Source organism: Microtus ochrogaster, chromosome 1, assembly GCF_000317375.1.
Source record: "Microtus ochrogaster isolate Prairie Vole_2 chromosome 1, MicOch1.0, whole genome shotgun sequence".
NCBI classification, from domain to species: domain Eukaryota; kingdom Metazoa; phylum Chordata; class Mammalia; order Rodentia; family Cricetidae; genus Microtus; species Microtus ochrogaster.
The window spans coordinates 17,069,563-17,083,931 of NC_022009.1; the positions used below are offsets into that span (position 1 = coordinate 17,069,563).

Consider the following 14,369-nt stretch of genomic DNA (forward strand, 5'->3'; position numbering starts at 1 on the left):
AAAAAAAAAAAAAAAAAGTCAGAAGAACTAGAAAAGAGTTGAGGGTCCCCTCTCTCCAAACCCTGGGTAACTGGATTAATTAGTCTTGTTTGTAATATCTTCTATTGGTGTCTCTAACCTATTTTCTCATAGAATTACTGAGACAAAGGACCCTTTTCCATGAGAAGAAACTAGTTTATCATGCAGTAGTTTTAATTTTAGATTTATGTGTGCACGTGTGTGTGTACCTGATTGTCTATCATGCACTACATGCATGTGGAGAGCAGAAGAGGGCATCCAACCCTTTGGAATAACAGGTTGTTGCGTGCTGTCTCACATGGGTGCTGGGAACTGAACCCAGGTCCTTTGTAAGGGCAGCCAATGCTCTTAACCACTGAGCCATCTCTCCAGCCCCTCAAGCAGTTTTAAAGGTGTACATTCAAATCTGTTTGGAAGAGAAGTAGTTCCTACCCATGACCACTTTTAACAGGCCTGGTGTGAAAGTCAACTACCAATATTTTTAAAAAGGCCAGCGATCTTAATGTACGGTCAGGCTTGAGAAACAATGATATAGCATGTACCATAGGAAGCGCAAGGACAGCTTGAGAGAACTGGGCAAATCTCTCTCAGGAGGATGTGCAGAAAGACTGTGACAAATCCGATTAGGACAAGGTGAGCTACCAGGTTAAGTTTTTACACAGCACAGGCCAAGGGCGGCAGGTGCCTGGCACAAGAGCCGAGGCAAGGGCAGAGTCTGAGGTGGAAGTGAGGCCAGCAGCCCCCACTTCGAGCGTCATTTTCTCAAACCTTTCCTCCTCACCTTAGATCCCATGTACAGTGCCCGGATTTCACGGTGTCGGTCGGTGGTCAGTTCTCCATAGAAGTGGGAGGTGAGGTAGTTGGCCAAGAAGTGTGAAGTGGCTAAGCTAGGGTGCTGGTCAAGGGACCTCTCTGTGATCTCAAGGCACATGGTGCGATCAGGGATTCGTTGCAGGAGCTGCAGCAGAGGGTACAGAAGGAGGTGAGACCTGCAGAGCTCTCACAGCCAGCCTTGTTTGGTGGGAGAAGATAATATAGAGGCTCATTTACTTGGGGCTAATTGTCTTTCTCCACTCATTTGTTGCCACCCCCATACTTAACCAATGAGTTGTGGTAGGACCCAGAGGCTCCCCCTGGCGCCTAAGGTAGATCTGGGCACCTAGCTCAAGCGAGTGTAAGCGGTTTATGAAGCATGGAAGTCTGCAATCACAAACACTGTGCAGAGGATTCAGTAGGAAAGAAAGCTACCTGAGGATGAACCTCGGCCCTCCCCCATAGGAAGGATAAAGACTCAGAGCGTACCTGAAGAGCTTTCTCATGCTCTCTTCTTTCTAGCAGGTGGAGAAGATGTTGGTGGTGCAGATTGATCAGATGCTCCCTTGAAATGGAGTATAGACAGCCCCACTCCTCACATAGTTCATACTCCTGGAAGGAAATATACGCCTTCAATAAATTCCTTTGGCTGAGAGATGGCTCAGCAGTTAAGAGCATTGGCTGCTCTTTCAGAGGACTTGGGTTCAATTCTCAGTATGTACATGACAGCTCACAACTGTCTGTAACTCCAGTTCCAGGATCTGGCACCCTCACACAGACATACACATAGGCAAAACACCAATGTACATAAAATAAAAATAAGTCTCTAAAAAAATTTACTGTCATTTTTTTATTTTTTTGAGACAGCTTTTCTGTATAGATTTGGAGCCTGTTCTGGAAGTGGATCTGTAGACCAGGCTGGCCATGAACTCAGAGATCCAAAAGGTGCCGCTGCTGCCTGGCTTAACATTCTCTGTGTTGTCGTTGTGTTGCTCTTGTTGTTGAGACAGGGTCTCTCTATTATATAGCTCTGGCTGCCCTGGAACTTACTATATAGACAAGGAGAGCCTGAAACTTGAATAAATCCACCTGCCTCTGCTTCCTGAGTGTTGGGATTAAAGGTGTGTACCACTACATCCAGCTTTATAACATTGTCTAGCATCCCTCTCTGTGCCTCTGCCTTGGTCTGCCTTGTCTGACTCTGGGCTAAGTTTTGCCACTTGATATTTTACATCACAACCACCTGGGATGTATTTTACATTGCCTTCCCCCCTAAAATGTGAGTCACTCAAGGGCAAGGACTAAGCTTATTAATCTTTGTCTTACCACCTTTCTGCACAGTGCCCACCAATATTCTAAATGTTTCCTGAATGAAGGACGACAGTTTGAATGAGCCTCTACATTTTGAATTATATGTATTGGCCTCTTAAAAGGCAGATTCATTTCTATTAGTGCCAAAATGGACAACAAAGACAGGAAAGAGATTCTCATTCATGACCAATCATGAATAAGATACCATCCTAGTGGCACACACAGACAGACACACACACAAAGTGGACAATATAAAGAATTGGCAAGGATATAGAACAACTAGAAGTAGGAGCGAGAATTGACATGTGATTTGATGAGAGACTTGACTTCATCCTAGTAAAAAGGATGCTCATGATGAAGAGTGTCCATGTAGAAACATTCTGCACACAGTGTACAAAATCCCACACGGGAATGCCACGGTGACGTGTTATCCTCTCTATCGCCTTGTGTTTTGGCAAATCTCACAATTAAAGGAAGGAAAGATGATACTGTAGTCAGAGAATCTGTGGACATCGATGCCTGCAAAGGACTCTATCTACACACCAGCTAAGGTGGTGCGGTTCGGGGAGGAAGATGAATCCATCCTGGAAAATGGTACCTGTGCTTCCAGAATCATGTTCATGACAGACGATGAGTCTTCAGTACAGCAGCTCCTCAGGGTCTGCCAGTCAGCCCACACTGGGGGATCCTGCAAACCTAGGACCTAAAGAAAGATGAGCAAACCATAAACTACCTGGCAGCTTCTCCCCCGAGAACAAATCATCTGCATGCCCACAAGAAAAGAGCTATCCCTTGAACTCTGCCCCAGACTCAGGCTGTTTGGATTTTTCAGAAAAGAGGGGGAAGAAAGCAAATGGACAAGGGTCGTTTGGTGACAATAAACGTCTTCAGAAGTAAAATCGGGGGGAAGTCTGACCAGCAGTCAGGACAAGAGGTTCTCAGAGGTTCAAAGCCTGTCCAACATCCTGAGGTCATCTGTCCCAAGTTTCTCTACCTCAACACTCTACCCAAGGAGTTCTTCCAGCCTGACCCATGAATCAGCATCCTCCCTGCAGAATTTGAGCTCAGGATGAAAACTGCTCAAGAGGCACAGAAAGGAAACCTTCCCCCCTTGCCATGTTCACCTTGCCTGGTGAGCCCCAGGCTCTGTCCCAGGCCACAGGGGAAAGCTCTCATATACTATATACTGGTTATACAGCCGGATGCCCTGAGTCCATCTCTCTGAGCCTCCTCAACTTGGATAGAACCCACCCCATAAGATTCTTCCACTGTTGAAAGATTCAAAATGGTTCTGGAAATTAGCTGAGCTTTAGAAATAATATTTAAGAACAGACACGATGTAAGTAGAATTTATACAAAAGCTCATTCACGCAAGTGAAAATACCTCTGTGGACGTTACAACACCATCCCAGCATGAATTTTACTACTATCCTTCCTCAATGCAAATGCATTTAAAACAATAAGAGAAACCACACAGACCTAGGACAAGAGGCCTCCTTTCATTCATGTAAGAACAGAAGTCTGGTACAGAGGAAAAGCCTAGCCTACATTTTCTGTTTCCTAGAATACCCCATCGTGAGAGAATGGGCTAGTAGGACAGCGGCTAAGAGATCTGTCTTCTATTCTTGACGCAACAGCCTATACCTTCTGATACACCTGCAGCTCCATCAGCTTCCTCTGCAGCTCAGACTTTACTTCTTCTTGGACAGCCATGTCTGAAACACAGTAGGCCAGGATCTCCAGACATGACTCCAGGGGCCACCTGTCCACAAACCGCAGGGCCAGCTGACTTCTCAGAGTTGCGTCCTTCACAGGAAACAGGTACTGCCAACCTTCCTTGTCTACAAGACAAAGCAATGTTCGGGGGCAGCAAGCCTGCCCTGAAGAAGTTTAAAAGCTCCAGTTAAGAGGGCTTTGTTCTATTTTATGTCCCAGGAGCTTGTGGGGGTTGGGGGGTCCTTCCATTCCACGTGACTACAGCTAGGTCTTATACCCGGAATATTACATGACAGGGAGAAACCCTCTCCTCCTAGTCCCTCTTTATGCAAGCCTGTCACAGCCATGGTACTCTCTAAAGGGAGACAAGGAGGGACAGACAAAGGAGAGGAGAGGAAGGAAGGGAGGGATGCTCTCCACATTTTGTCCTGCTGCACACCCGGTGCCCTTGCAAACTCAGCTGTCAATAAGGTTTGAGGGCTCCCTGTGATTTCTACTCTGCATCCTACATAAAAGTTATCGGAGGTAAACGAGCCTCATTCCCTAAATATCCTGTCACTAAGTAGTTCTCTCTCTCTCTCTCTCTCTCTCTCTCTCTCTCTCTCTCTCTCTCTCTCTCTCATTCATAAAGCTGATCTTGGAGACATGAAAAGATAGACCCCAAGAAATTAATATCATACAGTTCTTTTACTGAATTTCTTACCCTTCTTGGGGCAGTCTCCTTTCAAAGGGCAGTTCTGGGTCTACGACAAAGATTCTCTGTACAGCACATCTCCAGTGGAGCAGTGTGGCTCATTGGTTTTCTATTTTGATTACACATGAAAATCTCTTCTATTTACTTGTGTGTGTGTGTGTGTGTGTACATGTGGAGAACAGAGGTTGATGCTGGGTATTTCTATTGATTTCCACCTTAATTTTAAAAATATTATTTATTATTGTGTGTGTGTGTGTGTGTGCTTGTGTGTGTGTGCGTGTGTAATATGTATGTCAGTAAAGCTGCACACATGCCATGGCAGAGGTCAGCCTTGGGAGTTGGCTCCCTCCTACTTTTATGTTTGTTCTGGGACTCAAATTCAGCTATTGAGGTTTGTTTGGTAAGCATTTCAGTAGCTGAACCATCTCACTAGCCTCAGACCTTACTTTTTGAAGCAGCGTCTTTTATTGACTTGGAACATGCGCTTTGGCTTGATTTGCGGACCAGCCAGCCCCCAGGATCTACTTGTCTCTGTCCCCCAAGGGCTGGGGTTACAAATGTGTGCTGGACACACCTAGCTCTTACGTGGGTGCTGGGGATCTAAGGCCTCATGCTCGAGCAGCAGTAGCACTTTTCCCACCATGCCATCCCTCTAACCCCTTGTTTTGTTTTGAGGCAGGCGGGCCTTAAACTTCCCAAGTGCTGGGCTATGCGCACTGACCACCAGACCCAGCTCACAGTTCATCAGCATGCGGATGCTCCAGTTCCTTACGTGTGGACTTTGGCTGCCTTCGGGCTGCACTGGCATAGCTGTAACAGAGACCACGTGGCCTAGAGTACTCTGCAGGAGACTGCTAACTTCTCTTCTACAGTTACCATCGACTTGGACTCCATTCTGGACCTCTGAAGGCAGGGCCCAGATTGTCATTTATACCTCTGACAATGACTCAAACATGCAGGACTGTAAAGGTTGAAACTGGTTCTAGCTACCCATTCTAAAGCCACACAGGCTTGGGTTCTAGACTCAACTCACGATCCTGGGCAAGTTTTCTAACTGCTCTGAGCCTTGGCCTAGTTGCAGGAACGTGGCTATGGTGATGCAGTAACTCTCTCTAGAGCTCCTGTGAAGACAGTGTGATCAGGACACAGGGAGGGAGGCGGAGCGCCCTGCTTACCACACGCTGCGGCACAGCTCAGCACGGCATCCCGTATCCTGCTCAGGTCGTCCATGTCTCGCCCATACACGTCAATGAGCTGAAGGGCCCGTGGCCAGTCTCTGGCCACCAAGGCATCCTCAAAGGCCTCAGTGAGTACATCCAGGGCCACAGGAGAATGCAGGCCCAGAAGCACAGTAGAGAGACTGGCCTGACCACAGAGACTGGCTGCCAGACCCTGGCCTGGCTCTGAGCCTTGGTGTAGAGGCTCCCAGGCAGCCAGGAGGGCAGCCTCGAGCATAGGAAACTGCTCCAGGAGGTGCTCACACTCCTGAGCTACCTTCTCTGCAGTCAGAGGCGCCTCCCTGCGACCCCGCAGTTCCTTCCAAGACAGGCTAGGCTTGCTGACTCTTGTCCCTCGGGAAGCCCGCAGGCAGGCCACTGTGGCCAGTATCTTCGAGCGAGACTTAAGGAAGGCCAAGGCAGAGGAGGTGAAGGCTGGGGGTGATGAGTCCTTTGGGGAGGGACGAGACTTCTTCTCTGCTGAGGGATTCTCGCTTGGTCTAGGGGAATCCGGCATAGAGAGGGGCAGGCCATCCAGAAGGTGAGAGGCGTGCTCCTGAGCCAGCACGCCCAGGCACGTCAGAAGGGATGAGGCCTGCTGGCTTTGTCGAGAAGGGCAAAGAGTGAGGGGCTCACAGCAGCAGCTGACAATGACCTGTGGCACACTTAGGTTGAGCCCTTCTTGGGTAAGAAGGGCTGCCAACCTGGAGGAGAAGAAGCAGAAGTCATGGGAGACCTGAACACATAGGCACCACTACCCAGTCTTGCAAATGCATGCATACATACATGCATGCATTTATTCACTCATTTTAGATCATTTGCTGTGTAGTCCTGCCTGGCCCCAAACTTACTGCCTTTACCTCCCAAGCCCTGGCCTTCAGTCAGGTACCATCACATAGCAAAAACAATGAAGGCTCTCTTAAGAATAACATAAAAGGCAGTCCATCAGACACACTACTCAGCTCTGTTTCACTTCATAATCTGAGAGATCTTCCACAGATTTGTCCCCTCTATAGGGAGGTGATTTTTCTATAGCTATGAAGTATAATATAACTTAATTCATCCCATCTTTGCGTACCATGGAGTCTTCTGGCCCATTGCACACATACTGCTTTTCATATGTACAACCAAGAGTCAGAATTACTAGGTTAAAAGACCTATCAATTTAATTTTTTTTCGCTTGAGACAGGGTTTCTCTGTGCAGCCCTGGCTATCCGAGAACTCGTTCTATAGACCAGGCTATCCTCAAATTCAAGAGATCCACCTGCCTCTGCCTCCCAAGTGCTGGGATTAAAGGGGTATAACACTTCTGCCCAGCCAATTTGTTTAGTTTTAAATAGCACACAAAATAAAAGATTTAATTACGGCGTTTTCGTAGTTTTCTTTTGGAGCCCATCCTCTTTGACTCCTCTCCCCTATCCATGGACTCCTAACCCTGTCAGCTTCGGTTGTCCTCTTCCTCCTCCTCCTCCTCCTCCTCCTCCTCCTCCTCCTCCTCCTCCTCCTCCTCGTCCTCCTCCTCCTCCTCCTCCTCCTCCTCCTCCTCCTCCTCCTCTTCCTCCTCCTCCTCCTCCTCCTCCTCCTCTTCCTCCTCCTCCTCTTCTTCTCTTTGGTTTTTCAACACAAGGTTTCTCTGTGTAGCCCTGGCTGTCCTGAAACTTGTTCTGCAGACCAGGCTGACCTCAAACTCAGAGATCCACCTGCCTCTGCCTCCTGAATGCTGGGATTAAAGGCGTGTGCCACCACCCGGCTGTCCCCTTTGTTTTCATAACCTGTGTATATGATACAATGCCCCTACCACAACCTCTTCTTCCCATCTTGTCCCCTTTCTAGTTTTATGACCTATGATCACATATATATATATATTACATATATACATATATATACACATATATATCACACATATTAAAAGCTAGGATCACATATGGAGAGAATATGTCATATTTGTCTGAGTCTGTGTTGCCTCATTTAGTATGCTATTTGGAATTCATCTATTTTCTGTCACATTTCCTTTTTCTTTTTTTTAAAAAAAGATTTATTTATTTATTATGTATACAGTGTTCTGTCTGTCTGCATGCTTGCTGGCTAGAAGAGGGCACCAGATCTCATTACAGATGACTGTGAGCCACCATGTGGTTGCTGGGAATTGAACTCAGGACCTTTGGAATTGCAGTCAGTGCTCTTAACCTTTGAGCCATCTCTCCAGCCCCCATTTCCTTTTTCTTTATAGAGCATTATCTTCCACTGTGCACATGCAGCACATTTTCATCGTCCATTCAGCCCTGATAAATGATAAATGTCTCAACTGATTTCATTTCCCTGTTACTGTGAGTAGGTCAGCCGCCAGCAAGGCCACTGGTGTAAGTATCTTTGCACAGGGGTGGTATAGCGAGGTCACATGGCAGTCCGACTTTCGGCTCCCGGAGAAACCTCCACCCTGATTTCCACAGGGGCTATACGAGTTTATTTTCTCCCCATTATTGAACAAGGGTTCGTTCCTGTCTTCCCATAGCCTCTCTGGAATTTACTGTCATATGCTTCTGAGAGCCGACTCGGGTGAGACAGACTTTCCCAGTAGTTCTAATTTGCGTTCCCTTGAAGGTTAAGGATGCTGATTACTTTTTACAAACATTTGTGGTCAATTTGTAACCTTAAAAGATACTGATAAAATGCTTTGCCACAGGAGTTATAGCCATTTTTATGCCTTACCAGCAATACCTGAGAATGCTTACTTTTCTATAGCCTCCATGATCAATGTCACCGAACCTTTGGCTTTTGCTCATCTGTGAGTGAAGACTCACCGTTAGTCTCCTACTTACAACACACACTAGCGGTAGCAGGAGAGACAAAGAGTTAAAGTGTCACAGGTGACGCCTACCTGTCTGGAGGAACTTGTCTCTCAAGCAGGAGGTGGGACACCAGCTGGGAAGAGCTCTGCTGCAGGAGAACAAAGGGGTTTCCAACCCTGACCTCCACATTGTCTGAGAAAGTAAAGAAATACTCTTTGTCTGTCCTGCTGGGTGCAACGGCTTAGGGCTCTGTTCAGAGACCCCGTAGTCATATTGTGAAAGACAAAGGTGACAGCATGAAGAACCCTTCTGTTGACTCATAGCAGGTAAAGGTATTCTCAACATGACCCTGGATACAAGTTCATTTACATCTTACAGTGTTAACGACTTCTAACCCAGACAAACTTCAGTGGCCACTCTAACCAGGCAGCACGCAATGCTCACTTAAACCTGACTGAAGTTGAGGTTGACATTTCGAGAGCATTCTGTCTCCAAAACACTTGGGACTAGATGTGTTTTGGCTCCTGGAATGTTTGCATTCATGGGACAGGGGATCATGGGAACTAGGATCTAAGTCTAAACACGGATGTTTCATGTATATCTTATATACAGAACCCGAAGGTAAGACTATATAGTATTTTCATTATGACCTGTCAAACCATTTATGGCATCAGGTTGGTGGTTAAAAGGTTTGGAATCTGGAAAATTTAAGATTTCAGATTTTTATCCATCTGCCTAAAACTTGTTACGAACTCAATCTGCGACTCAAGTCAAAAGCTTCATTTTCCTACTGAACTCTCAAATCTACAATGGACCCCAGGTCTGGCAGAATTTTTGTTCTGTTTTCCTTACAGGGTGTTATATAGCCAAGGCTGGCCTGGAACTCTTGGTCCTCCTGCCTCTTCCCTCTGGGGGTTGGGATTATAGGCATGCGTCACCACTCCTGGCTTCAGAGATACTTTTGAGGCTCCAATTCCATGAGCCGTTATTGAGGACTTCCATGTATAATTTTACTTAACACAAAGATGCAAAAAAAATAGACAGATGAATAAGAGAACTCTACAGTCTGGTGCCTTTAGATACTGTGTACCTAGAAAGAGCCCCTTAAGGAAGCACGCCTATTCCTTTCCCTAAATAACGGGCTCCGTATCGTTCATGACTCCCTACCATTCTCACTACTTACTGGGATCAGAGCTCAGACTCCGGAGAAGAACGGCCGCCAGGGTGCTGCAGTAGCTGAAGAAGACGCCCACATAGTCAGCCTGTCTGCCGCCTGCCAGCGCCTGCTTCCCCAGGGTCTTCCGGAGGAGCTGACTTTGGATGTGCACAGGGTGGGCCTCCGCCTCGGGGACCTTCTGGGCGGCCTGCTCCACTAGGGACGTGAGTGGAGTACTCCTGGGCTCTGGAAGGAATAAGGGTGGGAGAAGAGACATGGTTTTAGACTCTGCTTCTAGCTTTGGGTTGATTTCTAAAAAGAAACATTTTATTTTTATATATGCACGCATGTATGTGGATCTGGGGTGCCTGCAGAGGCCTGAAGATGATGTAGGATGCGCTGGAGCCAGAGTTATAGCTGTTTGTGAACTGTTCAGTGTGGGCGCTGGCAACTAAATTTGGGTCCTCTGGAAGAGAAGCAAGTAGTCTTAACCACTGAGCCATCTCTTAGGACCCTCAGCTTTGGGTCAGCTTTTGATCCAGTGTGTAAACTGAGCATCCTACAGAATTCACTGGGTGTCTATGGGACATGGGTGACTATGGGAGCACCACACTCAGAAGGTAGACAAACAAACCAAACACAAATCCCAATTCAGCCACGTGTGCAAGTGATCTCAGCCAGGAAGAGCTTGGAGTCTAGAGAAATCAGGCTACATAGTTGTTTCAGCCTCTTGTCTCTGGGGTGAAGTATCTTTATGAAGAGCACATGAAGCTTTTGGGGAGGGCTGATCAATACCAACTAACTACCAGCTGGGGATATTTCTCACCACGAGTGAAAAAATGTACCTGCTAGTGAGAGTGTTAAGTGTCCTTTCAATTAAGAGTTGGGTAAGATGCCTGGGCAGTGGTGGCGCACGCCTTTAATCCCAGCACTTGGGAAGCAGAGGCAGGTGGATCTCTGTGAGTTCGAGGCCAGCCTGGTCTACAGAGCGAGTGCCAGGACAGGCTTCAAAGTTACACAGAGAAACCCTGTCTCCAAAAACCATAAACAAACAAAAGACTTGGGGAAGAGAGAAGTGCAGTTCTGAGTTGTGCCTTGCTCAGCTACAAGAGCTGACTGAGCCCAGCTCTAGAGTGTAGAGCCTCTGCTCCAAAATGCTCATAAATCCTTGTCTGTCTCATCTCCCTCGCTCAGTCCTCTGCTTATCTGTTCCCACTCAGGCAGATCTGTACCTGGCAGCACTAATGCCTCTCGCAGTGACTGGAGAGTCTGATCCAGTTGCTGGGAAAGGCTGGTGTGGCTGGCAACACAGTCCTCGGTGAGGCTGGGCCAGCATGTCTGAAGCAGCTCCAAGATGCTGCACCGCGCGGCACCTCCTCCCCTTTCTTCTAGAGTCTCTGTGGAAAACATGCAAGAAAGGAAGAGGGAAAAAAAAGTCTGCTGATCCATCGTTCCAAGTCCAGGAAAAACAAAGCTAGGAGAGGAGATGGTGCAGTAAAGCTTCTCACCGGGTTTTGTTTGTCCCGTTAAGGTAAGCGGATAATTGAGAATCTTGTTAATTTGCTGAAGGACAACAGGAAAACCTCGAATACCATCGGGATTGAGGACAACCTGGTCCAGCTGTCGACCTGAAATAGAAGGAGGAAGAGGGACGCCGGAAGAAATGGGTTTTCAGAGGCTGATGCTCAGTTCCTTGTGTGACTTTGTCTTTTCTAATAGTAACTCTGAGCTACACACTGTGTCATTTTGGGTGACAACAAGCAGGACCTTGGTATACACATTGCCCGAGACTCCAGGACTGCCTCAGCTACCAGCAGCAGACTCTATGGCATTCTGTGGCATTTGTTGACTTTTCTTCTGGATTTGCCTTCCTACTCTCTTCAGCCACGGACTTGAGCCAGAATCAGATTTATATTTTCTAATTACCCCAGTCTGTCTTCATACTTTACATACCTGATTACTCTAAGACAGTGCTTCTCAACCTTCCTCATGGTGTGACCCTTTAACACAGTTCCTCATGTTGTGGTGACCCCCAACCATAAAATATTTCATTGCTACTTCATAACTTTATTTTTGGTATTGTTATGAATTGTAATATAAATATCTGTGTTTTCCAATGGTCTTAGGCGACCTCTGTGAAAGGGTCATGTGATGCCAAAGAGGTCATGCCCACAGGATGAGAACCACTGCTCTAAGAACTGCATGTACACGTCCTAGGACATTCCCTTTACCCTGCTTTATAGAGTCATGGCAGTCCCAAGCTAGAGTCAATGCCTTCACCCAGGAGGGGCCTGTAGTCTGAAGGCACTCATTCACTTGGACCTTGGTTTCTGTAGGCTAACAGATTGAACCCAGAGCTCAAGCTGCTACACCCTCACCCCACCCACCCATCTGTATCATTCTTGATATGTTTCTTTCTGTCTTTTTAACAAGTACCACCTTTCAGTGGGTTTAGCGGGTTTCTTTGTAGCATCTCCATACTGTACTATATGCCGTTGTGTTTCTTGCGTCCTCCTCCTCCTCCTCCTCCTCCTCCTCCTCCTCCTCCTCCTCTTCCTCTTCGTTTTCCTGTTGATTGTATGTTTCTTCCTTCAATTTTATAATAAATTAAAAAAGAATTTCCTCAAATGGCTGCAGACTGCTGTCTATGAATACGAGACACCCAACAGTCTCTATTTATGCCACTAGGACAAGGGCATTAACTAATGTTAAATACTTCTCTTTCCACTCTCTCTGCAACTTCCTAAGGCTTGTTGAGCTTATCACTACAGCTGAGAATGGATGAATGAATGAATGAATGAATGAGTGAATGAACAGGAATGGAGAGAGGTGCAGGACGCCCACTCACCCCGGCTCTCGAGGCTGCTGCTCAGGCGCCGCTCGGCTGTTTCTAAGAGCTGTTTGCAGGTCTTCCAGAGCTGACACTGGCAGCAGGCTAGGTCAAATGCAGCCATGGCAGGGGGACTGAGGTCTTCCAGAACTTCTCTAAGAGGAGTGCTGGGCTCCATCAGGGTCGCATTTATCCAGAAATCTTCCTGGAGCGTGGGGATGGGGTCTTCGGAGGGGCTAAGGAGCTTGTCAGTCACGTCCGAGATGGAGTAAAACACCATTCCTGGGCGTTGAGCAAACAGCAAGGGTTAAGGTGAGTCTACCCGCCACGTGTCGTATGAGAAGTAGTTTGTGTGAGGCTCTCGTGCACAGGAGCTGTATACACTAACACTTTCATTGGGGCCTGCTCTTACAGAACCAAAACAAAGGTATGAAAAAAGGCCACAATAAACCCAGAAGGCAGTGACAAGGGAGCGTGTCTTCCCAACAGGATATAAAACAGGTCGAGAAAGACGCGGGTCAGGGTGGGCCAACTGGAAACACTCTCTGAATAAGTTGCTAAGAAAGCAAAGGAGACATCACTACTGCTTTAAGAGCCCTAGTCTATCAAAAGCACTGAAAAGATGTACCTAAATATTTTTTAAATAGGGGGCCAGGGAGAAGTCAGTGCCAGGTCGGTGAGTCAGAACAACCTCTGAACAAGCAGGAGGACTTGGGCATGTATTTTAAGTAGGGCTGAAAAGCTCCTGGAATCACATGTAAAGGGCAAGACATGATGGTACCCTGGTCTATGGAGTCTGGGGAGCAATGAGGGAAAATATGGGGCGAGCTTCTGCTTCGAGAAAGAAGGGAAGCAGCTGTTGGATGTGCTGCCACAGCTGGGAACTGAGATGTGGTCCCCAGGCTGCAAACACTAACGAGCGATTTTTCACTTTTAGGGACAGTCAAGTAATAGGCTTCACTGCTGGATGACTGCACGAGACAGGAACAGCCCCTCTAATGCCCGAGCGAGTGATCCCAAAATGCACTGGGACAGGCAGGAGTGGCTTCAGGGGCAGCCACATGACTCCACCCACCTAGTCAGGGAGGCCGAGAGCAGCTAGGAAATGGCTGATTTTTGGGACGGGAGTCCTGCTTTCCATTTCTGGCAATTTCTTATGGAGATTTAGGTGGTTTCTTCCCTTATGCCGCCACCCCAGCTACCCGTCCACCTTTGATGTCAGGAAGGAAGACTAACCTGCAGCTGCAGCGCTGCCAATGGCTTGCAGAGTTGAGCGCCCACTGCCAGTGCGCCGAACGGTGTTGTTACCGCCATCGGAATTCTGGTTTTCAATCTTATGTTCCACCCGGGCCAGTTCCTGGATTACCTCCTGGTAACGCTCTACAAACATCAGCTCCCCAGCACTGGGTGAAGACTTTAGGTTGAACATGAATATCACCTGTCACGAGAAAGGGAGGGGTGTGGCGGTGGTAGGTCCACGTAGTCTGGGGATATCTAGAGACAGGATGCTAGGTCAACTCATTTGACTATGGCCCCAAGATGGCTATTTTAGAGCACCAGAGAGCATCTGGCTTTTCTTTTAAGGACAGAGATTTTCTGTGTAGCACTGGCTGTCCTGGAACTCACTCTATAGACTAGGCCAGCCTCGATCTACCTGTCTCTCCTGCCCAAGTGCTAGGATTAAACGTGTGTATCACTACACTCAGCTAGCACTGAAAGTTAAGGAGAGACAAAATACAAAACAGCTCATAGGAGTCCATTAACAAATGATCAAAGTTCAGAAGGTATAAGCAAATGTTAGCAGTGATTTCAGAGGAAACACCTA

At 47.3% G+C, this 14,369-nt stretch overlaps 1 protein-coding gene across 1 annotated transcript in view; it reads right to left on the reverse strand.

Moving 5' to 3' along the window:
• The window catches only part of Zfyve26 (zinc finger FYVE-type containing 26), a 59,735-nt gene that overhangs the window by 27,900 nt on the left and 17,466 nt on the right, over window positions 1-14,369 (reverse strand). The window contains exons 15-25 of the mRNA XM_026779777.1: window positions 13,781-13,982; window positions 12,563-12,826; window positions 11,223-11,342; window positions 10,947-11,111; window positions 9,742-9,960; window positions 8,648-8,750; window positions 5,728-6,473; window positions 3,787-3,983; window positions 2,741-2,845; window positions 1,321-1,443; window positions 800-976 (exon numbers count right to left, since the gene is read on the reverse strand). Coding sequence (XP_026635578.1) covers window positions 800-976; window positions 1,321-1,443; window positions 2,741-2,845; window positions 3,787-3,983; window positions 5,728-6,473; window positions 8,648-8,750; window positions 9,742-9,960; window positions 10,947-11,111; window positions 11,223-11,342; window positions 12,563-12,826; window positions 13,781-13,982 — 2,421 coding nt within the window. The remainder of the gene's footprint in view (window positions 1-799; window positions 977-1,320; window positions 1,444-2,740; window positions 2,846-3,786; window positions 3,984-5,727; window positions 6,474-8,647; window positions 8,751-9,741; window positions 9,961-10,946; window positions 11,112-11,222; window positions 11,343-12,562; window positions 12,827-13,780; window positions 13,983-14,369) is intronic.